General features: G+C 52.4%; 1 protein-coding gene across 8 annotated transcripts; it reads left to right on the top strand.

Moving 5' to 3' along the window:
* Positions 1-33: 33 nt before the first annotated feature.
* On the top strand, positions 34-25,345 carry KLC4 (kinesin light chain 4). Of its 8 annotated transcripts, none has more exons than XM_079297634.1 (16): positions 34-168; positions 10,563-10,829; positions 11,019-11,249; positions 11,545-11,623; positions 11,710-11,935; positions 12,241-12,328; positions 12,631-12,732; positions 13,032-13,205; positions 13,353-13,452; positions 13,931-13,983; positions 16,364-16,431; positions 16,513-16,621; positions 17,389-17,511; positions 24,232-24,356; positions 24,467-24,524; positions 24,869-25,345. In XM_079297634.1, exons 2-16 carry the CDS (start codon positions 10,581-10,583, stop codon positions 24,956-24,958), a joined length of 1,875 nt encoding a protein of 624 aa, XP_079153760.1. In that variant the 5' UTR covers positions 34-168; positions 10,563-10,580; the 3' UTR covers positions 24,959-25,345. The 8 variants fall into 8 exon arrangements, with proteins under 8 accessions (XP_079153760.1, XP_079153758.1, XP_079153755.1 ...); XM_079297632.1 differs by having other exon boundaries at positions 17,389-17,538; XM_079297629.1 differs by lacking the exon at positions 34-168 and adding an exon at positions 1,522-1,863.
* The last annotated feature ends 8 nt before the right edge of the window (positions 25,346-25,353 follow it).

Genomic DNA, 25,353 nt, shown 5'->3' with positions numbered 1-25,353 from the left:
CCGCCGGCAGGTGGCGCGCTCCCGCCGGCAGGGCGGAGGCGGCGGCCATCTTCTATTTAAAGGGGCTGCGCCGCTGAGAGGGCGGGTGGTGCCGCCGCGGGTCTCGCCCCGCCCCCGCCGGGACTGGGACTGCGACCGGGGCCGCCATCGAGGTCTTGCGCCGAGCAGGTTGGACGGGCGGGGTTGAGGGGGCTTGGTCGTTCCCTTCTGCCGCCCTGGTTGGGGGAAGACACGCGGAGCCGGGCGGCGCAGGCCGGAGCGGGGACGGCCTTCCGGGGGCGACGCTGCCCCGCCGGCCGCGGGGGCGGCGGAACCCTCGCGGGGAGCTGGGGAGATCCCTGTGGTGGGGCTGGGGCTGGCGCGGCTCGGGGACTGTCCTAGCGCTCCCTGGCCGCTGGGGCAGCGGAACGATTGGGGGAGAGGGCAGCATTCGGGCCGTGCCCACCGTGCCCGGCTTCGGCGGGGTCGGCGCTAAGGGCGCTGTCGGCTCTGCGGACTTTGGAGCCGGCGAGGCGCGCCCTGCGGCATCAGCTCCCTCCAGCACCGAGGAAGCCCCTGGCTCGGGAGCCCTGCCGGTGTCCGCTCCGCTTGGGCAGCTCCCGGTACGCAGGCTCGGTGTGCCTGGCCTCCCCCCGGGCAGGGCCGACTGCCACGCAGGGACGGCCGGCGGAGGCCGTGAGCCCCCGAGGGAGGAGCAGCTCCCGTATGTGTATGGCAGCTGGGGGTCAGCCCGAAGTCCCGATCATGGCTGTTTCCAGGGTGCTGTGCGCGCAGACTGCGGGATTCACTGCTCTATAATTAGTCTGTGTCTTCATTGCCAGGAATGGCTTTCACTGTAACACAAATAATGTATGTTTGCACTTGTGCTGTGTAACTTATGTGACATGTAAACCATTGTAAGCCATGTAAGCCGTATGTGCCTCACAGCCAGCCAGGTTTGCCCTGCAGAGCTAGGGAGCAGAGGACAGCAAGGTGCTTTAGGGAAAAAGTACGTGATGTGAGATGAGGCAACAGAGAACCTGAGTGTCAACATGGCTGAGCTGTTCCTCCTGGGACACCCGAACCCCTTCCCATTCTGGGGAATCCATGGCGAGGGACAGGAACACCAGGTTCAGACAGATGTAAGTACCTGGGGACATTGTAAGGAGCACCATGACAGTTGTGTGTTACCGTGGATAGGATGGCTATAGCTACAATCCAGGCTGGATCCTGTGTCGTTCTCTGCTCTCTGAGAAGAGCAGCCAGAGACTGAAAAAGTGCTTCCTAGCAGTGCTCGGGCCAGCCTCACACTGCGTGGTGTGGACACAACAGGGCTCCAGCCTTCCCAGATCTCCTTGTCTGCCCATTGCTGTGGGCACAGCGATGGCAACCAAGAAGTTGGAGGGTTCTCTGCAGCTACACCAGCTTGGCTTTAGGGGCTGGCATGGGGTCAGCGCAGGGGACCAAGGCGAGGGGGTACCAAAAGGATGCAAAACCTTCCGCCATAGGATGGAGGGTGGGATGGAGTGAGGCTTTGGCGAGCTGAACAGGAGCCCGATGGTGGCCAGTGCTCCTCGGGCAGCATTTGGCGGCACCGCGGGGGTTCCTGGGCGCTCCCGTGGATCCCTGAGGAGAGAGCTGCGAGCTTGGCATGCGTGGCGCTTTCTGCGCTTCCAGGAGAGCGTCCGACCGTGCTGCTGCCGGAGCCTGTCCGCATCCCTCCCCTCCCCCTGCCGCAGTGGTGGTTGGCTGCCGAGCGCCGGTGCCTGCGCTGCCGCTCGCTGCCGGGGCAGCGCGGCGCACGGAGCCGCGCAGCGCCGCGGCCGCCGCTCCTCAGCCGCCTCCGCGAGCACCGGCGCTGGACAAGCCGCTGCAGGCAGCCAGGTACCGCTCCTCTGCGGCGTGGGGCGGGGGACATTCCCGTCCGGTGACTGAGACGGGCGGGGTGCCCAGCCATCCTGGAACAAAGGACCGCTTTGATGCGCAGTTTGGGGCAGAGCTGATGAAAACTTTTTATCCCTTGTGAAGCTTTCGCTTAGCCAAGTGGGCGCAGAATTTCTCTGTGGGTGGTTCTGAGGAATGAAGGGGGTTTCTCTGGCTTGTTTGTTTCAAGGATACGCAGCGGGCGTGCCTCATTCTGCCAGACAAAGCCGGAGCAGCGATCACGGAGGCAGGTCATACAGCAGTAGCTCTCAAAGAGCCTTGTTTCGCCCCACACCGTCTTTTCATTAAATTAACTGCTTCCTAAGCTTTTCTGGAGTGGAGGTGCACCCTACCAAAGGTGGTGGGCTGGGGGAATAGCTGGTAAGCTTCTGTGAAGGAGAGGATGCGCCTGGGAGGAGGTGTCTGAAAAAGAGCTTGGGGGATGGTGTTGCGGTAGAATGCTCTGGCCAGGCAGCCGGGAGAAGTCTGCACAATGGTGGGAGGCAGCAGCACATTACCACAAACAGCAGGCTTCCCAGCGCCTTGCATAGCTGGCATCAGGCACTCTGCTTCAGTTCCATGCTCGGCTCTCCTCTAGTGCCCTTGGTGTCGCCTCTGCCGTGCCACTCGGAGATGTGGAAAGCACCCACCCCTGCCTGTGCTTGGGGGGTGGTGTTCGGCACACATCAGGTCAAAGATCTGGCCGGCTCAGACACAGGGTAAATAAACATGGCTGTGCTTTGCTGTAATTGGCAGAAGGAGCAGGAAGCATGTGTTCCCTCATCTGCTGTTTTGGATGAATGTCCAGGTTGAAACAACAGCATTAACCCCAAATACCAAAGTGGCTCTTGGGGCACAAAGGACACGTGGCAAGATTCTGACCTTTGGCAGAGTTGCTGGATAAATGCTTAATTTGCTGGCGAAGAGCCATGTAGTTCCTCAAAAAGCTCTAGCCAGATAGGAGAGACAGAGATAGAACAGATCCTCTGCTTGTTATGCAGGTAGAGGTTTGTCCCTGTGACTTTGCCTGCCTTGCCATAGTTTAAAAACCTGTTTGCTTCTGGCTATAGTAGCAGCCTGCAGTCAGCTGGTCTTTGCAGTTGCCTGAGGTACACCACGGAGGGAGTGTGGGCACACCAGAGCCCTTCAGGGCACGCTGAGTGGCTCCAGAGCTCCTGCTGGTCCCATCTGCATCCTGGTTATCTCCCATACAGCTCAGGCACATCCAGTGCATAGCCCTCGCATTAGACAGATGTCTGCAAATGCACTTGCTTCTGGGAATTACTCTGCCTGCTTTAATACTGCTTCATGCTGTCAGGGCAAGGTAATGGCTCTCGCTCTGTTTTTTATAGTGCGAGACTCCCAATCAGATTCTGAAGCTGGGAAGAGATGCTTGCCCTGGCTGCATTCCAACTGCTTAGCTCTTGTCTCCACTAGCCTGGAAACACGTCTTAATGGTGTTTTGCTGTAGTCCCAGGCACAGCAGATGCAGAATGGATTTGGTGAGCCGCTGCAGACATGAACAAGTTAAAAACAAGGTCTTATCAGCTGATCTGGAGGTGCCAGCATAAGCTTGCTGGTGGGAGTGGTGATGACTGCTGTTCTCATTTCAATAGCCTGCTGGAAGGGGCAGGTTTTCCCAGCCAGCTGGGGTTGTAAACACTATGATGTACAACCAGAGCAAAGTGGTTTTTCTGCTAATGGCAAAAATTGGTGTTAGTTTTTTTTTTTTTGTTTGGTTGTTTTTGCTATTGTTAGTTGTTTTGTTGGGGTTTTTTTCAGCTTTGTTGATTCCAATATTTGTATTCTTTGGTAGTAACAAATGGAGTGAGATCTTTCTGGTCTTTAAAGGAAAGAATGATCTGATACAAAACCAACCAGACTGCCTGCTCAGTCTTCCTTTCCTCAGAGTAAATATTCATACTGGAATTGGATAATGCTTTAATAATACAGGAATTGTTTGCTCTGGTCAACCAGAACACCAGTACTTTTTGTCTTACCCATTTTCAGCCGTGGGCTGGAAGGTGGAGAGGTATGGGAAGCTCCCGTATTCTTTCTGCTGTGGTTGTGAGCATGAGTCACTGTGGCCAAGTCTTTGTAAAGCCACCTTATCAGCACCTTGCTCTGGGTTTCAGGAAGGTTATGTTACATCATGTGTTTTATTAGAGATTGTGGGTGGTAGGGAGCTGAAGCTTGTGGGACAGAGAGGTGTGTTGGGAGGCTCCCTTCATACTCTTTCCCTTCAGCTCTAGTCTCCTTGAGGGAGAGCCCTTCTGCTTGAGCTGCAAATCTAGTCCTTAGTTCCTTAGTCCTGGTCCCCTGGGCCTGTTGCAGCCTACTGGTTAGCACAGACATTCCTTCCAGAAGAAAACCCCAGAGCTTCACAGTCAGCTAGAGCTGGCATGTGTCAGCTGCTGGAAGAAGCAATCCTGGCCATGATCCCTGGACAGCCCTCCCTATTCCCCCAGTCAACTTGGACTCTGTTATACATGACTTGGAGAATTGGGGAAACTGGTTGGGTGAAATCTTTCTGGGCTTGGAGACTGGCTTCAAAGCTGTATGAGATGTCTGGATACCAAGGAGAATCCTGGTTTAGGTGCATAGGAGAATGTGAGTGAGACATCTTGCCTTCACTGCATGCTGTGGTGTTGCAGGTGGATTGCTTTGGGAATCCAGAAATCCTTGTAGAACCTTGCTGGAAGGCAGCAGGCACTGCATTCCCTTTGTCTGGGCTTGGATCAGTTCTTAGTGCTGTGGTGCCTTGCTCCTTTTTGCTGAAGAGGTGCTCACTAAAGACAAATGCATTGAGTTTATCTGAGGAATTCAGATGAAGAATTTTTTTTCTTACCTTTTTTTTTCTCCTACAAGAGGATGGTTCAGTTGTGTCCAGGGGTCTGAAGAGTTTGTGGGATCTCTGTTCTGGGAGACAGTTCTTTGGCTAGACACAGATACCTGATCAGATACCTGCTTTGAGTGAGGGAATGGACCAAAGACCTCTAAGCATTCATTCCAAGTAATACTCTTGAAGTAATACTCAAGCCAGACTCTTAACTGTCTATACTGTCTGCAGTGCAAGAAAGATCCAGGCTGGAGGCTGGCATTGGGAAAGAACTTTGGGCAGAGGATGGGACTCTAGGTGTCCTCTTTTTTGGCAACAGGGTGTAGAAGGTTATGAGACAACTGATGGCAGAGAATGTTACGGACATTAGAGTTTGAGTGGCATCTTTTGGCTCTATAATTGCAGCTCAGAGATACATTGGGTATGACCTCCCAGAATGCTGACTCCTGACTGATGTCCTCCTTTTGTGTTCTTAGTGGCTCTAAGGGAGCATCCAGGCATTTCTGGCAATGGTAACAGGCATCACAGAGCACCATTCCTGCTCTGTCCCTCACCTGAACCTCAGCATTTGTTTTGCTCCTATTAGAGCAGCTCTGGAAATACCAACGTGGATGTGGAGCTCAGCAGCACCAGTTTGTCCCTTTTCTGTGGTTCTGTTCCAGGTGACCTGGAATGGTGACCCTGAAGACAATGGCTCTTCTAGCAGTGGTGTGCAGGTGTTCCTGGCAGTGTCAGTGTGTCCTGGCTGTGCAGTGGAAGCTTCAGAGGCTCTGCACAGCTGACTATAATCTACAAGCTGTTTGCTTTCTGATGCTGTGGTATCAAAATAAGGAAATTTGTGCTCTTGGTACAGCCTCTGTGATGGGTGCAACTTTGTCACTCTGCTTTTTATTGCCTTTATTTTATTTTTCAGCATAAGCTGAAGTATAAGGCCTAGGTTTTGTTGCAGTGTCCCTCAGGAGTGAAGACTTGCTGTCTTATTTGCAGTCTCACTTCTAGCTTCATTGGAGGTCAACCAGTCGTTCCAAAGACCCTTTGTTGCTCAACAGTAATGAGCTGGCAGAGGTCCAAGGAAAAACAAATAAAACAAAAAACCCTCCCTGCTTTTATCAAGTCATTTTGCTTCCCATATATATATATAACCTTGCTGTTTCTCCAGGTAGCAAAAGCAAGTGTCAAGGGAGGAGACTGTGATAATTATGATGAAGCAAAGGAAAGCGCTGTTTCCATTTCTAAATGGAAACCATTGCTGTCTATCTCCTAAATGCAGTCACTTGTTCTTGCTGTGGGTCAGACTTGCTCTTTTCCACAGGAAGCTTTTTTTCCAGAACCCAGGTGACTGCAACTACCTTACATCACTTATATCCTTGGATCATCTTCTCCTACAGAAGAATTTGCTGCTAAATATCTGTTTCACTTCTTTACAGAAAGTGCTGGCAGACCATCTGCAGTTTGAAGGATGCTGCAGTTATTGTCTTGTGCATGCAGAGCGGCAGTGAACTGTGTTATTTAAGTTGCTTGTAGTCCTGTTGTAGTTCACTCCTGATCTCCCTGGTGCTTCTCCTCCCCCATCCCCATAGTCTTCTAGCATTAGGCATCATAACCTAAGCTCTAAGATTTACTTGGACCCATTTAATCTAGCATTCTTGTAGATGTTGTGGGTTGAAGATAGAAGCAGTGAAGCTTCCAGCTCTTTCCTCTTAAAGGTCTTGCATGTGGGAGCAGTTTTGAGAGGGAGAAAAATGAGCTGCTGAAATTGCTGATGCTTAGCGATTTTGTGGTTATGCACTTGAATACAAGAGGAAGGTTTTTGCCTGGCAGGATGTACTTGCTAATGGATTCCCAGCTGATTGCTGCAGCTGCCACAAAGCTCAGTGCATGCATGTTCCTTCCCTGTCCTCCAAACGGGAGCAGAAGAGGGGAGATGAGATGGGGGTTGTCAGAAAGGCAGGCTCTTCTAGCAGCTCTCTGTAAATAGGGAAGATGTGCCAACTAGAGTGGAAACGTGTGGGTGGAGACCTGGGCTGGGACACCTGCAGGTCCATGAGGACTGCAGCAGGATAAGCTGGGAAAGGACTCTCCATCTCTCAAGGAGCTTGGTGGAAAAGTATTCTTTCTTCCTATTGCAGTCTGAGCCCCACCCTGCAAAAGGCAAATAATGATGTGTCCCTCCTCTCTGCAGAAAATCTGAGTGTTTTCTGCCTGGATGAAGGACACTTTACTGAATGTAAAGGAGTAGGAAGAGTGCTTTTACAGAAGCCTCAGCCTGCCTGACCCTGGTGTTGGCTGCCATAGTGAGTGTTTCCTCTTTGGAGGGCTGAGCACCAAGTGTAGACCTGCCAGCTCTGGAGAGAACTACATATAAGCTCTTTTGGGGGAAATTCCTGCTTTGGAAGGTTGGTTTGTTGCTTTTCTTTGTCATACAAGAGGTAGTAGCATTCAAATGACTTCCCAGCAGTCTTCTCTTTGTTTTCTTATTGAGCAGCTGTGTGTTTTTCCTAGGTTTTGCACCCTCTGTCCAGCCTGGACAATCCTCTGTCCGCTGTCAAACATGGAAATATGTTAGTACCTAGCAGAGATAAGCTTCCAGGATGTCACCCTAGGGGAGAAAGGCTGAGGTTGTTACAGATGTTTGCATAGCCAGTGAGAGAAGAAAATCCTCTCTTGGGATGCCTTGGAGGGTCTGTGGATGTAGGTGCAGGGTAGGATGAGTCTTGCATATTGTGGATCAGGATGTTTTGATTTATTTTTCCTTCTCAGTCTGAAATCTTTGCAGTTTTAAAAGCAAATTGATTGTGAGGACTGTGAAATGTGTGAACGTTTTCTGCTGGAAGGGCTGAAGAAAATGTTGCTGTAGTAGAGATGCTGATGGTTTAACACACAGCAGTTTCACAGTTGAGGAGTAGTTCTGTGTACAGTGGAATTAATGTGGCTGATTTTCTATGGATCTGGGTCTTGTCTGCCTCACTCTGTTACCTAGCAGGGTGTGAGGTCTGGTGGCTTTTTGTCCTGTAACATGTTCTTCTTCCCAATATGTTTGTATTGCATTTTTTAAAGATGGCAGTAAGATCTCTGTATGGACATAAGTGACGCTGCCATGAAAATGTCAGCATTTCACAGTTGGCCCAGGGAGTTGTATTGCTCACCTGTGAGAGTTTTAGAGCAGAGTTCTAGTTTTTTGTTTGTGGGGTATGAGGCAGTTCCTGAATATCTTCTTGTGTCCCAAGCATTGCCTGTGATCCAGAGAACTCCCACTTGCCTGTTTCCCTGTTTGCAAGTGAGTCAGGGTGTGTTTCCTTCTGGAATCACTGATGGGGCCATTTAACCCTCTGGAATCACTGATGGGGCCATTTAACCCTTTAGCTGTAATTACGTTGGGTTCAGTGGAAGAGGTAAGTGCCTGCTGAGCCTTCCTGGGAAGCTGAATGGACCTATTTCAGAACATGGGAGTGCTTGGCCAGACCAGGCAGCATCAACACCTTTTGGACTGCCAATCTCTTTTCTCTAGGGCTGGAGTTGTTGCACATCTCTTCCTGAGTTGTGCTCACCTGCAGCAGTCTGCATTAAGCAAAGTTTTCCTTATTGCTTTAGCATTTGACCCTACTCCAGGTGTGTTAGAAAGGTGGGAAAAAGAATAACCAGGGGAACTGTTGACCAGAATGCTTGGCTGCCAGTTTCTGGAGAATGAGTTTGGAAGATAGGGTATGAATGGCAACCAACTCCCAGCAAACCTATTTTTTCTTTTGAAAGGAATATGTCCTCTATCTTGACCTTAATGAGGTTTTGCATGCTATTCTTATCATATGCCAGTTTGCCTTGGAGAAGATTATAAGTCGTGGTCCAGATGAGACTCTTTTGGCATAAAATGCCCAGTGTGCAGGGTTAACTGCATATGGTGCATGACAGATACTCAAAAGTGAAAGATACAGTGAAGTATGACTCAGAATTGGTGCTGATGCTAGATCATGAAGTAAATGTGAAGTCAGCATTGTGACTTTGGGGGAGGATGATTCAGTTCTAGTTCAGAGGTGTGAACAGAAACCCAGTTTTCAAGATACACGAGGTGTTTCTACCCTGCTGAGGGGTTCAGTAAGGTCTCCACTGTGTGTCGAGGGTTTGCCCCTCTTCCTGAGGGATGGATGTACATCATGGGAACAGAAACCAAAGAAGAGTTGAGGAAGAGTTGAGGTCTCTAAAACAACTGGAGGAAGAATGAGGCTAAAGAGGAGAGGATAGAAATGAGATGTGTGTACTTAAAACACTGTCCCCAATGCTGTTTGTCATGTTCACTTTAAGCTCTGCAGTGGGGAGTAACCTGGGCCTCTCTATTGCTCCAGGCCTATTCTCCAGCAATTCCCTAGCACTTGGGCAGAGTGCACAAGTGAGAAGAGGATCCCTTCCAGAAAAGGGAGCTCTTCTTGCTCTGTTTTTGTTGCTGGCGCAGTATGTCTGTTCTCTCAGTAAAACAGGCACAAGGCATCTGCAGAACAAAGGGCTCAAGGGCTCAAACCATGCAGAGGTGGGTCTGGTAGAAGGTCAGAGGCAGATCTGCTTGCAGCAGTTCCCTCACCTCGTCCTGTGTAGCTTCTGGGAAGTTTGCCAGCTTCCTGGCAGCAGGGCCCTGCCAGGTTGCAGCGGCCTCTGCCAGCTCCAGGTAGCAAGGAGGTGCTGTTGGGCAGGTACTGGCTGTGCAGGGCACTGTGGGAGGATGGTTTTGGAGTGACCTGATAGCAAGGTGGGAGGTGACTTTACTGTTGAGTAAAGTGAGGAGGCTGCTGGGGTGGGGCCCAGTTGGTGAGGGAGACTGTGACTGTGCTAGATGAGGGACTCCTGGAGCAGGCAGGATCGTGCTATAAGGGGTCTTGCCTGACTCTTGTGGCTCTCAGCCTCTGGCCTGTTGTGTTTCCCTAGCTCCTGGGCGATGTATTCAGGGATCTTGCAGCCACACTGACATTGTAGGTTGTAGCGCTTGGTGTCGCTGTGCAAAGGCAGTAGCTGGTAGTTTCCTATTGTGTATTTGGGGGGAACAGGGCAGGGAAGGAGTACAGAGTTCTTAGGCCATCCTGAGGAGTCCTTGGGGTGGCAGCAGGGTGAATGAAGATGGAAAAGCTGTTGGTGTTTCAAGTCAACACCTGCAAAAGGATTATGTTAGTACGACTATAGCTGTTGGTGTATGTGAGCTTCCCCAGTGAGGCATTGGTGTGGTGTGTCCTGCTGGTGGCATGTTCTTTAGTGCCACAGTGGCAGTTCTGTGCTGAAGCTGTGATCCTCAGGATGTACTCTTCTGTATTTTGGCACAGTAATACCACTGATGCCTCACTTTCTGAGATGCTCTTCTAGAAGATTTTCCTTTGAGGAAGCAGAAAGCTTTGAGCTGGCATCCCTCCACTCTACATTTCTTTTCTTCTGCAGTCAGAAGAGGTGCTGAGCTCTGATAGCCTCTCTGCATCAGTGGTCTGTGGACAGAATATATGTAGATTGCAACCCCAGCTGCCAACCACAAATCTCTGCTCTTAAACAAAAGCTAAATTAGTCTTCCCCCTGCTGGGAGTTTGGGGGTGTTGGAGGTCTGTAGCCTTTTTGTCTCCTGTCCACGTGGGCCACCTGCACTGGTTGCCAGCACTCCTGTCCACAAAAGCAGAGGCACGTGCCCTGACAGCTGCTGGCTGCCAAAGGGAGAGGGGAAGGAGAACGGCTTAGAGTAGGCAATCAGTTAAATGCTGTATCTGACTCTTGAAGGAGGTTGTGATACTTGTGTCTGATTTTTTGGCTCTCTGAAACTGCCCTGGGGCACTCAGGTTTTGTCTTGGTCTCTGTGCAGGGCTGCAGGAGCAGGACTATGTCCACCATGGTGTACCCAAGGGAGGAGAAATTGGACAAGCTGAGCCAAGAGGAGATAATTTCCAACACCAAGTTGGTAATGCAAGGGCTAGAAGCACTCAAGAATGAACACAACTCCATCCTGCACAGCTTGCTTGAGACCATCAAGTGCCTGAAGAAGGATGAAGAAGCCAATCTTGTGCATGAGAAATCCAACCTGCTCCGCAAGTCAGTGGAGATGATAGAACTGGGGCTTGGAGAAGCTCAGGTGAGAGTGGTGGGTAATCCCTGAGGTGTTACCTGTGACTGTCAGAGGAAAGGTAGGCAGGCATGTGGCCATTTCCCATAAGCTACAGGGGTGGGAAGGGGCTAAGTGTAGAAGGCTAGCATGGGCTCTAAGCATGTGTGTGAGGGAGAGACAGGATTGTGGTTGTTACTGACTGAGACTCTTAACAAGGTGATGATGGCATTGTCCAACCATCTGAACGCCGTGGAGTCAGAGAAGCAGAAGCTGCGTGCTCAGGTGCGGAGACTGTGCCAGGAGAACCAGTGGCTGCGTGATGAGCTTGCCAACACCCAGCAGAAGCTGCAGCGTAGTGAGCAGACTGTGGCTCAGCTGGAGGAGGAAAAGAAACACCTTGAGTTCATGAACCAGCTGAAGAAGTATGATGAGGATGTCTCACCTTCGGTATGCCCAGTCCTTTTGAGCAGCTGCTTTTATGGGTCTGGGAGAACTGCCTACACGTGATAACATTGCCCTGGATTTTTCTCCTTCTCATGCACAGCAATGCATCTAGAAGGGGGCCTGCATGGGGCAGAGTATCTGGATTTTATTTTGTGGGGGGAGATGGTGGCAGGGACAGCAGGGGAAATTGAGTGTGTTGTTGGGTTACAGAAGGGCTGAGAGTTTAGCAAATGACTCTGCCCAGGCTGCTGCTGTCTGTGCTGCCAACCAACAGTATTTGTGATTCTCATCCTCTCAGGAGGAGAAGGAGGGTGACTCCACCAAGGACTCTCTGGATGATCTCTTCCCAAATGAGGAGGAGGAGCATGGTCCTGGATGTAAGTGTTTGCTCATGCATGGGTGCTGCCTGTCTCTGCTCAAGCTTGCTGGGCCAACTGTGCTGTGTTTACTTCTGTGCCCACAGTGCCCCACCAGCACAGCAGTGCTGTGGCAGCTGCCCAGCAGGGAGGTTATGAGATTCCTGCACGCTTGCGCACCCTCCACAACCTTGTCATCCAGTACGCCTCCCAGGGACGCTATGAGGTGGCTGTGCCGCTCTGCAAGCAGGCACTGGAGGACCTGGAGAAGACATCAGGCCATGATCACCCTGATGTGGCTACCATGCTCAACATTCTAGCACTAGTGTACAGGTGAGCATGGTGGGAAGGGCAGGACTGAGCCTGAGCTGCTTTCTGCATCTCCTGTTTCCCTTTATAGCACATCCCATAGCTCCCCAAGCTTCCAGTGGTTTGCCTTTCAGAAAGGTTTTGGTCTAGATGGGGTATTTCATTTGCCGAACTCCCAGATACAACTAGGGATGACTAAAGTAGGGAGGAATGGAGAAATGAAAGGACTGTGAATGCTGGGTCTGTGTGGAAGGAGCTCTGTTCATAGTTCTGCCTGCTCTGGGCTGTAGCGTCCAAATCTCAAATAACTGGTTGACTTTGTACTGCAGGGATCAGAACAAATACAAAGAAGCAGCACACCTCTTGAATGATGCTCTTTCCATCCGTGAGAAGACTCTAGGCAAAGACCACCCAGCTGTGAGTGTCTCTCCTCTTTCAGTCACTTCTTCACCTTTGAGTGCTGCTGGGGCACTGTTCCAGCAGTGTTTTACTGCTTCAGTATTTCCTGCTGGCTGGTTCAGTATGGCCTGTGAGGAGCTGACTTTTCTTGGATCCTGCAAAGGCAGGACAGCCTTCTGTCTCTGGACCTCCTTCTCTTGAGAAGCAGCAATACTGCAGGCATGGAAGAAATGGGACAGTCACTATTACTGTTGCTTGTGCCCCTTCTTTGATCCCACTGGAATTTGCCTTGTTTCACAGAGAAGCTTCTGTCTCTGTAGGTGGCAGCGACTTTGAACAATTTGGCTGTTCTCTATGGCAAGAGAGGGAAGTACAAAGAGGCAGAGCCCCTGTGTAAGCGAGCCCTGGAGATCCGTGAGAAGGTATGAGTCTTCCATGTTCTTTCTCCTTTCAGCTCTCTCTGTGGACTTTCTCCCATTACCTCAATGCATGTGGGTGATCCAGAGCCCATCTAGTCTGTTCAGCTGCTCATTCTGCCCCCACCTTTCCTGTCTCTCCAGTGTTTTCAACCCTAGAGAGGCCTGCCAGGGGGTGGAAGCTGGAATTTCCACCTTGGTTTTTGTCTGGCATAGGCATGTCTGAGGGGACTCCAGACACTAGTGTCTACTAACTCCAGGAGTCTGCTGCAGTCTTTGTGGCTTCTCTTCTTTTGTTCACCCAGGTTCTAGGCAAAGACCATCCCGATGTGGCCAAGCAGCTGAACAACTTAGCCCTGTTGTGCCAGAACCAGGGCAAGTATGATGAGGTGGAGTACTATTACTGCCGGGCTCTGGAGATCTATGAGAGCTGCCTGGGTCCTGATGATCCCAATGTGGCCAAGACCAAGAACAACCTGGTGAGGCACTGGAGAGAGGTGTTGGGGAGGGGTGCTGTGGGAGAGGTGAGCATTGCCTGGTGCTTAGGGACAGAGCAATAGCTGCAAGAGGTGGCCAGAGTTAATCTGTTTCCCAGTGGGGCTGGAGCTATTTTGTTTTGTTTGCAGGCTTCCTGTTACCTGAAGCAAGGCAAATACAAAGATGCAGAGGTGCTGTATAAGGAGATCCTTACTCGTGCTCATGTGAAGGAGTTTGGCTCTGTGGATGGTTTGTACAGCAGGAGCCCTTGGGGCTGGGATGGGATTTCCTGGCTCTCAGCCTAGATTTGTCTAGTTCTGGTGTTGCCCAGACTGAGGGATGGGATGCCTTGTAGGGCCCCTGCTTTGGGCAGTCCTTGAGATGCTGTCATCCTGGTGTGTTATTCTGCTCCCCCTCCTCTCAGGAGTTTTAATCCAGTCTTTAGAGGCTTCGGAATAGTAAATGGCACAACCATACTCAAGCATAGGCTGAAGTTTCTCACATGGCATGTTTACTTCTGCTGGGAGATCTTGTTTTTCCCTTCCCCTGTCCTGCCTTTGCAGTGTCAGTTGCCTTTCTTGGGACTCTGGGCTACGGACCAGGGGGGGGATCTGTGGTGTCACTTCCGTCTGAGGTGCTAGCTCTGGGACAGAGTGCTGGGCTGTACAGGAGGCAAACAACAGCATGGGGTGGTGAGTGGACCTGTTTTGCATTCTTTCCCACACAGATGAACACAAGCCAATCTGGATGCATGCTGAGGAGAGAGAGGAGATGAGCAAGGTGAGTCTGAACCCAGGAGGTTTGATCATCTCTTATCACAGCCTATCTCTTATCTCCTCCTTCCTGGAGAAGCTGCAGGCTGAAGAGCTGCCAAGGCCAGGAAGTATCTGGAGAGGGAGGATACAGCACTGCTGCTCCCCTGGCCAGCCGGGAGGGAAGGCCCATCAGAGAGCAGAGTGTTTTTCCTTGGGCAGGGCTGTTGAGTCTCTCAGCCATGCCTGCATGCTCTCTCTGCTTTAGTGATTGATCCCTCTTAGGCATGCAGATGATGGCAGACGGCAGAGGGTTGTGCCACAAGGCCTTGGCACATTTTTCCGAAGAGCTGCCAGTACCCAGAGCATAACTGGCTTTTGAAGCAGCTCTAAGACTATCTAGGGAAAAATGGAGGTCAAGAAAAAACTACTACTGTCACCTTGCTTAGGAAATGGAGCCATATCTGAAAAAGGTCTCTGCACAGGGTGGGCCCTAGCTGGCCTCTGAAAGAGAATAGAAATGGACTCTTCTTGCCTTGGACTAGGCTGAAAGGCAAAGCTACTGTTGGTCCTGCAGCCCAGGCCAGTAAATTCAGCGGTTGTCTCTTTGCTTTTGCCAAGTGTAAGACCCCATCTGTTTTTTGGCAGATGGGTGAAGCAGCAGAGTGAAGGGTTCTGATCTAGTCTTCTACCTGCACCAGGACTCTTCTTTTTCTTTTGGCCCTCAGAGCAGGCCCCAGCCCTCCAGGGTTCAGGCAGCAGTCTGGCAGGCTTGACTTAGTGACTGATGGGTCCCATCCCATCAGCCCTAAAAGCAGGGCACTGACAGGTACTTCCCACAGCATCCTGTTGAACTACTCTGTATGGCTCCCAGTGCAGGGCACTCCTCAGCTTTACACTGTTCTGGTTGCTGCAAAGGCTCTGCTGCAAAGAATCTGCACTTGCTGCAGCACCACCCTGGAGAAATCCAAGCTGGAGTAAAGACCTGGTTCCCCTTGCCAATCCCTCTGGGATTGAGACTCTTCTGATGGTATCTTTGGAGAATTTAGGGTCAAATGTAGATAGGTGTAGTATGAAGCTATGCTCCAGATAATGAAAGCTCTGCCCTGGGGTAACAGAGCAGATTGAGAGACTCACAGTGGGAGTAAGAGATTCATTTTACATGTGAGTCTTAGGCAAGGGCTAAGCCTTTTCCTTGACTCTGGGGCCCTTGTCCCCAAGGCAGCTGTGCGTATGCCCCATGGCAAAGCAGGGTTGGCATTTCTGTCCAGGCAGCAGCAGTAGTCACGGACCTACTTGTGCTCCTGGCCCAGGAGCCGGGGCTGATGTGCTCTGCCTTGTGCTGTTGCCATATCTTCTGTAAAAATGTATGAAATTTCTCTGATAGAGCTTAACTACCTTTGTGTCTTGCCCCTCTTTCCTGGCAGCAAAGGGAGGCCAGTTCATGCCATCAGCAGGGCCTTGGGCACAGCTGGCAGCTCTGGCCTTCAAGGCTTTATCTGCCCCAGAGGATTTGACACCTTTCCTATTAGGTTCAGACACCTTTTAGGGCCACCTCTACAGAAGAGATGTCCTGAACTCCCTGTCCCTGGTGCCGGCCCAGGCTGTGTAGGCTCTGGTGTGAAAAAATACATGGTCCAACAGAGAGACTTTGGTATGTGGGATAAAGTGCTGAGAGGTGCTGTGGGACTGAGTGAGAGCAATGGTCCCCATGGAGACAGTTTCTTCTGGGCTAGAGGGTAACTTGTGCTCTGGAGCAGTGACTGCCTGTACCTGCTTGGTGCCATGGTCCTATGCACCCAGGGCTAGCAGCTACTGCCCTGCAACATGGGTTGTCCAGATCTTCTTCCTTGAGCATTAGGCTCTGCCCCTATGCTATTACCCTGGCCAGCAGGCCATTTGCAGCTGGCTGGGACAGGGCCAGCTAGCCAAAGACTGGGTATGGGAAGGGGATAGCTCACTGGGCTGAGCTGCTGTAGGGCAAGCCTGACCTTGTAGTCCAAATTGCTTTGCTAGTCCTAACTGAGGGATTTAGTGCCCATGGTGACTGGCATGTCAGTGGGGTTTTGTCTCCCTTTTGCATTTTGGTTATGGTGTCATGCCTTCCATTATGCCATGAGAATAGGCTGTGTTGTCCCTGCTGCCTTTGGTCCCATGGAATGGGGTGAGGAGATGGGATTATGCTCGTTCCTGAAACTAGGATACCATTTTTGCTTGTGGCCCAAATCTGTGGCAGCAAACATGCTTTTAACTTTCCTACCAGGAAACTGCTGGGCTTCATCACTGTATTTGCATATTGTGTTTACAAAGGTTGGGCTGGTGCAGGGGTGCAGCCTGGGGTCTGACCTGGCATCCAGAGGGGGCAGTAGGCATGGAACTAACAGCTCTCTTCTCTCCTCACCCTGTAGAGCAAGCACAGAGACAGCACTCCCTATGCTGAGTATGGTGGCTGGTACAAGGCCTGTAAAGTTAGCAGGTAAGAGCTGGTTTGTGGGCAGCTGTGGACTCTGGAGGGGTGACCCCAGGGCTCCTGTTCACTTTCCCTCTGTTACTGCAGCCCAACTGTGAACACCACTCTGAGGAACCTGGGTGCGCTGTACCGGCGCCAGGGCAAGCTGGAAGCAGCCGAGACCTTGGAGGAGTGCGCAGTTCGCTCTCGGCGACAGGTGACCCCAGAGGGACCTTCCCTGGTGTGGGGGCACTGTAGGGCTTGGGGTGGCACCTTATGGCACTGCCTTTGGTTGGGGTGTGGTGAGAGACTCTCCTGATGTTCTTGGCTTACATTCCCATGACACCAGAGGGTCTTGGTGGTTGGGGATGCATTTGTGCAGAGGTCCACACATGTGTAGGTGTGTGGGGTGGTGCATGTGTGGATGTAGCAGATGTCCATGTGTGGGGACGGCATGGCTCACTGAGTGCAGAAATACTGCAGCTGGGTTAAGACAGGTTACCAGGCTTTGTCAGCTATTGGGGAGAACTACTCTTACTGGGATGTTTTCTTCACGCTAATTTTTTTGTCCAGAGGCAAAAAATACCTAGAATTTCTTAGAGCACTTCTTGACTTAAACTCCTCTCAAACCACAAATAATAAAGCAGGAGCTGTAAGCACTTAGCACCAAAGACTGAAGGACAGCTGAATCCTTCACACTTCATAATGTGAAGGAAAAAGGCTGTCAGCTTTGTGGTAGCAGGCCCTTGTTCCACAGGGTTGGTTATGGCCTTGTGGGGACTCATTGAGCTGAGAGTTCAAATAGAGACTGCTAAGTGCAGGATGGAATTTGGCTCCATCCTGGTTGCGCTGGGCAGTTTTGGCTGTGATGGGGCAGTAGCCAAGAGAGGGAGCAGGAACCAAGCGCAGTGATGGCACAGTGGATCTCTCGAGGGAAGGAACACAGACAAAACACGGTTCTTCCTTATTCTTCCCTGCTCGCAGGGCATTGACCCAATCAACCAGACGAAGGTAGTGGAGATCCTGAAGGAGGGGGATGGCACAGAGAGACATCGGAGCCTGGGGGGCAGCGTCAAGTACGAGAATGCCACAGACGGTAGCGAGGAAGTGAGTATGGGCGTGGAATGGAGCGGGGTAAGTACAAGACACCATCAAGAATGGCCTCAGCCAGCTGCCAGAGGGAAGGGACAGCCTGGCTGAGGGCTGTCCCTGCGTGGCCTGTCGTGGCATCCTTGTCGGCCTCCATTCATTCCCTGTACATTTCCTTCCCCTTTCTTGGCATGAGCCAGGCAGCCCACAAAGGTGCGTGCCTGGGTCTGGCTTCTGGTGTACAGAATAGATATTCAAAGCTGAGGGCTCCTGCTTCCAGGGAGCTGCCAGGTCTTGGCAGTGCCCAGCATGAATTGGTCCTGGTCTGCCCTTAATCTTAGGCTTGTAACCTTATTAACATCTCTCCCTGCTGCTCCCCTCTGGAGGCTCTGGCTGAGAGGGCTCACCCAGCCTATGAGAGCCATTTGGCTGTCTGTCCTGCACTGTGCCACTGACAATGCTGAGCCTGGGCAGGGTTGTGTGTATGTGATATGCCTGGTGTGTCTGTGACTGACTGACTGCAGGGTACAGGAATAGTCTGTAGGCGGCATCTTTGCTCTCTTTTTCCCTCTCCTGGTCTTGTGCCCTTGGTAGGCCCTATAGAGGGGATAAAAGGCAGGTCTTTGCAGGATAGCAAGCTGGGCTGACTAGTGGAGGCAAGAGACTGGTGTTAGCTGAGGCACAGACAGGGCAACCTGAAACTGTCTAGGCTTGTTCTGTGGCTGAGGGTGACTTTGGTCACTAGCACTGACTTTGGAGAAAGGTAGTGATCCAGGGCTAAACAGGTGTCTTCTGTCTCCTGCAAGCAGGATGGAGAAGAGGCAACAAGCGAGCATGGTGCTGGTGGGTGCTTGGCTCAAGGGCTGCTAGAGCTGTTAATGTTTACATTCCTTCTGCAAACTCTGAGAGCATAGAGTAGCTGGGGTTGTTGCAGCCTGGCACATGGAAGACACTGAGCACATAGAGTCCCTCGCTTCCCCCTCACATCTGCTGTCACTAACCCTTCCCCACCTGGCTCTGCTCTATCCCCATCTGCATGAGCTCCCTCCCTTCCTCTTTTTTCTTCCCTGTTGCCATGACAGCCCTTCACCACCCAAAGCCTGAATCCTGCTGGCTCTCTTGATTGTGGATTGTACACAGGAGGTGGCTGAAGGGGATCCGAAAAACAGACCTTCAAGTGGACCCAGCAGCTTTACCAGATGCAAGGCTGTCCTTTGCCCCAGGTCTTGGCATTAGGACCAAAGAGGGTCTTAGCTCTGGCAAGGCATGAACTCATTAGTAAGGGGGCTAAATAAGCACAGAGGGAGGGGCTGCAGGTTTGGAATAGAATCACCTGGTCCCTGTGCAGGCTGGCGTCTTTCTGCAGCTCCTCCTGACTGTGCTTGGTATTGGGTGATCTCTTTACACTGGTGATGGTCTGTGAGCTGGTCATCCTAAGGCAAGTAGGCAGTGCCACCCTTTCCCACAGCCATTCCTAGGGAATAGACCCTTCCCCAAGGGTCTTAGCAGAGCTCCTCTAACCCAGTCAGCTGTAAACTGAGGATTTGAGGGCTACCCCAGCACCCTGGGGGACACAGCTGCTGCCACATGATTCCTTTTCCAGCCTGCTGCACAATCTTCTCTTCTGAGCCAGCAGCCCTGCACTGTACTGAAGCTCCCTGCAAAAGAAGGCTGAGGCAGCTCCTACTTTTCCTGTCTGTCAGGGCCTGTTGTTTTCTGTGTTGGTCCAAAGGCCTCAGGTGTGCTGCCTTAAAGCAGCCTCTGCTGCAGGCAGGGCTATGGGAGCCCCCAGTGTGCCCTGTGCCCATAGGCAGCCCTGGAAGCACCCCAGGGCCCGGACCAGATGCTTGCTGCCTAGGTAACTGGGACGTGAGAACAGGGGGATGTCACCAGCTCTGTGGTGCAGAGGCCTTGGAAGGTAGCTGAAGCCCAAGGGCAGAGAGCCCTCGGAGCAGGAGACCCTGTGCTCTTGAGGAGGCTGTTCCTCCCTGAACTAAGCTGTCCCTGCCAGCCCACTAAGTCCACTAGAAAAGCAGTGAGGCTGCAGTTTCAGCCTCACAAGAATTTTTCCCTGCCCAGATGTGGGCTGTGGTCTCTGCATGCAGTCTGGGCCTTGTCCGACCTGCTCCCTAGATGACCTACAACCTCACAGCCTTGTAAATTGTGTCTTTCTCCTCTCTCTGCACTAGGCTTAAATGCCTCCTGAGACTCCCTCTTTCCCCTCCACCGCAGTCACCTGGATGTTTGTGTTGTATCTTCCGACTTTTCCTCCACACCATCCCTCCTTCCTCGGCGAGAGCTCCACGCCAGTGCCCCAGCCCTGCTGGCGTGCGAGGGCACTGCGACGCCTGCAGAGGAGTGCCTGGCCACATGGCCCAGCTCCAGTCCCGTGGCCAGCAAGAGCAGGAAGAATCTGCGAGGAGCTGCCAGCTCCCCCAGGCCAGGGTGATGGGCCACCATCCCTTTGCATGCCCCTACCCCTGGCCTGCCCCTGCACATCCCTGGGGCCCAGGTCTGCAGGGGATTGTCTTCACTCCAGGCTTGCTGACTCTATTGTCACTAGACATCCTCAGCCCTCCTAGCTTGTTCCTTCCATCTCTACAGAGGCCCGAAGATGGAAGGCTGTTACAGGGCAGTGAGGCCTGGCCTAGGCAGGGCTGTCATGTCCCCAGTTGCTTTCTCCCCTGTAGGCTTAGCTGATATTAGTGCCTTGTAGCAAACCTGTGCTGGTTCCTAGTGAGATGGGCTCTCCCTGCAGCACAGGGCAGTCCCTATCTTGCCGCCCTCCTCTCTGCTGAGCTCTGTAACCCAAGAGCAGTGTGTCGGTCTCTGCAGGGGTGCAGGAGTGTAAGGCAGTCCATAGAGTTATTGTAGATCCAAGATGAGGTGAGGGGGCAACAGCCAAGGACTGTATACTGGAACTGGCCAGCACAAACATGTTTGACTACAACTTCCTGCCTGCATGCTATAGCCAGGTTCCTCATCTGGCAGTAAGGGGTGAATCAGCCCCCCATTGCTACAGGGTTCTTAGGTGTGGCTGAAGTGGTGGGAGAAGTGGGGGTGAAGTTGCTGTTCCTTGAAAGCAGAGGAGAGGTAGGAGGAAAGGTGAGGTTTGGTTTTTTGTTTTTGTTTTGTTTGGGTTTTTTTTTTTTTTTTTTTTTTTTTGCAAGGAGCAGACCCCAGACCATAAGAAGTGGCTGAGATGGGGAATGCCTGGATTGGAGCAGAGTGATTGGGAGAAAAAGAAGGTGCAAAGATGGATGTGAGGAAGCAAAGGGCTAGGGCTGGAGGTGCTCTGAGCAGGTGGGAGCAGATGGGATGGCTGGAGGGAGGTTGCTGTAGGAGTAGAGGATGGATTTCTCCAGGTCTGTGGGGTTGACTGCTGTCTGACTGTCCCTAGCCAAGGGGGTGGGAAATGTGTAACCCTGTTACGAATAGGGTCACAGTGCTGACCCCATGGGGGTGGCTCTGTGCCTGTGATGGCTCCAGGCCTTCACAGGGTCTGGTGCTGTTAGTCATTACAGGGATATGGACTGTGTCCCAGGGCCAGACCGTTGCTGTCTTGGGTCTTACATCCTTGACTGTACACTCTCATCCCACCTCCTATAGGAAAGGAACCTCCCTGGCCCTCCTATCTGGGGATAAAGCTGGGGAGGTAATAGGCAGCAGGACAGAGCCCAGGGGCCAGCACAGGACTCTTTCATATTTGTTTAGCTAGCTCCTTTCTTTATGCTAGTCATCTGACAGGTTGTGATACTTAATGTGCTTGTTTCTATCTGGGCCTGGCTTTACTATGGTGGTGCAGAGCCTTGGGGTACATGCGTGCTGGTCCCCTGGGAGCTTGTGTTGACTGAAAGGAAGCTTGTCCTCAGGACCATGGGGTGTGGAGCTGAGGGCTGAGTGTTGCAGGGCTGTACCTTCCCTGCTTCTCTGTCCTCCCAGTGCTGCTCCATGCTTCTGGAGAGTGGTGAGTTCCCAGTGCAGGGTATGGTTGGACCTCAGGGCCACCTGCCCCTGTGCTTTGCCATGTCCTGGACCTGGTGCTGTAAGAACCATACCTCTAATTAAAGGTAGACTGACCCAAATCGCTGCCCTGTGCTTCTTTCTATGCTCTGTAGGCCAACATCGGTCAGCCCTGGGGTGGTGGGTGCAAGTGCTGCTGGAGCAGGTCTGGGGCTGCTTGGTGTCTATCTGTGTGTGTACAGGGGCATGTGCTGCCCCCAGGGCACCCCTCCCAGGCTGAGCATTGGAGATGAAGAACCCAGCTCCACTGCAATTTTCCCTGTCCTCCAAATTGGAGTTGCTGCTAACCTCAGCTCTATAACCATGTGTGGCAGGGCTGCCCTGGGGCATCTGAGCTTGGACCTTCCCCGAAAGGCATTTCTGTTTAGCCAAAGAAATACCCCATGGTGTCCCTCAGTGCTGAGCTCTACGTGCTACTAAATCCTGGAGTCCTCTGCCTCCGTACATTAGGCAGGGTGGGAGCATGCCGTGGAGAGGAGCTCAGTGGTGGAGCTGCTTGGTTTTTTTGGTTTTTTTTGTTTTTTTTCTCTCCAATGCTCTCATCCTGATGGGTGCAATGGGGTGGGGGCTCTGCGGCAAACCAAACCCATAAATGTTCTGGGTTAAAAATAACCCATCAGAAAAGGGAGTGGGGGCAGAAGAGATGCTATTTTTAACCCAGAATGCAGCAGCATTTGGTTCTGGTGTTGGTGTGCAGTCAGTCTGCATCACTGCAGCTGGGAAAATGTTGCTCTATCCTCCAACCCTGGTACAAGAGCATACTGGTCTGATTCTGCTGCCCTTGTACCATGCTCCTGCCTCCCTGTCCTAGCTGTATTCCCTCTTCCACCCCTGGCTTGTGTGCCCTGGGAAAAGCAACAGCACCTGGCATAGCAGTACCCTGCAAGGAAGAGTGGTGACCCAGTGTAAGTCTGGTGGAGAAGCAAAAGACGTCTTCCCATCTTTGCTAATGCTACACTCTGATATTCAGCTCTTCCAAAACCTGCCTGGGATGCCTCGTGCAGGAATTGAATTGTTTACTTTGCTGCTTTGGGTGCTTTCTGCATTTCTGGTGAGTGGGTCCCTTTGCAGCAGCAACACATGGCTCTAACTTGGAAAACCCTCATCCCATCATCCCAATGAGAATATGAAGAAGTTCAATGCATTTGTTTTATCAAAGAAGGGATGAGATGAATACCAGGAAAAAGGCTTGTTGGTAAGGAGAAGTCCTGGTGAGCTGTTAGAGAACAGTCTAGGGCTGGATCAGCTTTGAGTAATCAGAGCATAGGAGTGCTGGAAAAGCCTTCCCCAAGGGCCACAGTTTGTAATGGTCAGCACCAGGGGGTGATTAGCCTAAGGCAGCAACCTTGCCTACCTGCAGAGCTGCTTGGGCAGTGCTGAGGTAATTGCTGCTGGTAGCCTGAGCCACCAAGTCATTTTGGTCATTTGGAGTGCTTCACATCTTCCTAAGGAGTAAAATGGCTTTTGCTTTCAATTTACCTCCTTTTCTTCTGCCCCAGTGTTCCAAGGGCCATTCAAAGCAGGAGCAGGGAAGACTGCTGTTACCAGGCCACCAGAGCAAAAGTAATTCCACATCAGCAGTGGTGTCACAATCTTTTGTAAGAAGCAGGCCAGGCCACAGGGGAAGAGCTTGGTGGCATGATGACACAGTGGCATGGTGTGGTGTCATGCTGGCAACCTGTGCCTTGCGTGCATGTGGAGCAAAGTGCAGGAGGTAGACTGGAGCCTGTCAAGGGCTGAGAGTGCCTCACTGGATACTGGGGAATTTTGGAGGCATGTGGGAAGAAACAGGCTTGGGAATAAGATTTCAGGCTGGTTTTGGTCTTCAAAAAAAAAGCAGGCAGATGTGAAAAGCCCCCTGCAAAGTGCCACCCCTGGGGCAGGTGGTAGGGCTGCATGAAGCTAAACTTGAGGGGCCTAGGAGTAATGGTGCCTGCTTGGCAACACAGTGCTGGTGCAGCTGTTAATCCATCCCCAGTGGAGCTGCCTGAATTATTCCAATGGCTCAAAGCCAATTGTCTTGGTGGTGTTAGAGGTGGGACAAGGCTGTGTGGGCAATGTGAAATGGTCTGTGTGATGTGAGTGAGTCTGCAGGACCAGGGTGTGCGTGTGTATTAGTGCTGGACAGAGAGGGGGAATGGTGATGGTGTGGTGAAGAAGTGCAAGGGGAGGGGGAGGATGAGGGTGGTCTCCAGCCAGCAGCAAAAGAGGAGAGAGTACTTTAAGTGAAAGTGGCCTGTCCTGGATTGAAAGACAAAGTATACAAAAGTATCCCTAATCTTGGGACTCCCAATGGTGCTTGTTGCCTCCCTGGCCACCAGGACCCCCTTGGTAGTTGCTGCCTGAGCTGTTGGAGGTGATGGAACTGTGTCATGTTCGAGCAGGGCTAGATGCCAGTGCCATTTGTGCTGGGGTCCTGGGCCGAGTCAGCGGCCTGTCTGGGTGTTGAGCTTGCACTGGGCAGGAGGGAGTATCAGGTTGGATGAGTCAGACAGTAGCAGCAGGCGTCCTGACTCCATGGTTGTCGTGTCCTGTGGAGAACCAGGTGAGGGGAAGCCATGTAGTGATCAGTAAGTCTGCTTTGGGCCAGGGCTAAACCCTCAGTGCAAGTGTGCAAGAGGATGTTTGGAGCCAGTTCCAGCCACTCATCAGCAGCATGCCAGAGCCTGATCAGTGCCACTCAGCCATCACCCTGGCTTGTGTCTCTGTGTCCAGGATGGCAGTGGCACTCTCCAGCGCAGCAGCTCCCTGGGAAAAATCCGGGATGTGATACGGAGGAGCAGTGAGATGTTGGTCAAGAAACTGCAGGGCAATGGCCCCCTGGAGCCGAGGAACACCAGGTACGTGCGAGGGTCAGGCTGCATACAAGGCAGGTAGCGGCCCTGCCAGCTTGTTTGCCTGGGTCTGGCCACTCAGCACGTCACATCTGTTCTCCTCTGCTTTCTTACAGCATGAAACGAGCTGCATCCTTAAATTACCTGCACAAGTCTAGTGATGCTTCGTTTGAGGTAAGCACAGTGTGAGTGGTGGGGCTGGGGGCTCTGTGGCCAGCGGCACAGGGGCTGGGGGGCATATTGGTGGGCCCCAGGTGCAGCACTGAGAACTCCTGAACTTGTAGTCCCTTGACTGAGGTCAGAGCTCCAAATCTGAAGATGTCGCTTCCAAGTACCCACCTTCTTCCCCACAAAACTCAGCCAGAGATTGAGATCAAAGGCAGCAGCTGTTGTGTATGACAGCAGCACCAGGGAAGTCCTGGCTTGCAAGGCAAGGGCTGCAGGAGTTGGGATGGCAGCTTTGGGGCATGAGGGTGGATTGATTGCAGGTACCTCATGGGCACTGTATTTTTTTCCAGGGCACCCAAGGCCTCCGTGCGGAGAGCAGAGGCCTGAGCGCCAGCAGCATGGACCTGTCCTCTCACAGCTCCCTGCTCTCCTCCAACTGAGCTGTCTGCTCCACTGCTGGGCACCCTAGCTTTGCGCTGCACAGGGCAGCGCCCGGCACCTCCCCACACCACCTACTCTGTTCTCCCCATCACCAGTTCTTATGCCACCGTCTGCCTGCCCAGCCCGGCCTCCCCGGGGGTCCCTAGCTAGTTCGGGCACCGCAGCCCGCCCGCATGCTCTTCTGCTGCTCACCGGGGCCGCAGCTCTGGTGGCCGCATGCTCGGTACCGGTCACACACGCTCGCCAGGTAGAATCGCCAGCCCGGGGAGGGGGGCTGTCCCCGGGCCGGGGCAGCGGCAGGAGTGCCCCATGCCCTCGGGATGCCGGTCCACCGCCGGATGATCGCTGTACTTTATTTTATTAAATAAAACCGACCCTAGAAACGACCGCGGCT

Source organism: Erithacus rubecula (genome assembly GCF_903797595.1).
Source record: "Erithacus rubecula genome assembly, chromosome: 2".
NCBI lineage: Eukaryota > Metazoa > Chordata > Aves > Passeriformes > Muscicapidae > Erithacus > Erithacus rubecula.
This window is presented reverse-complemented; position numbering and strand designations above follow the sequence as displayed.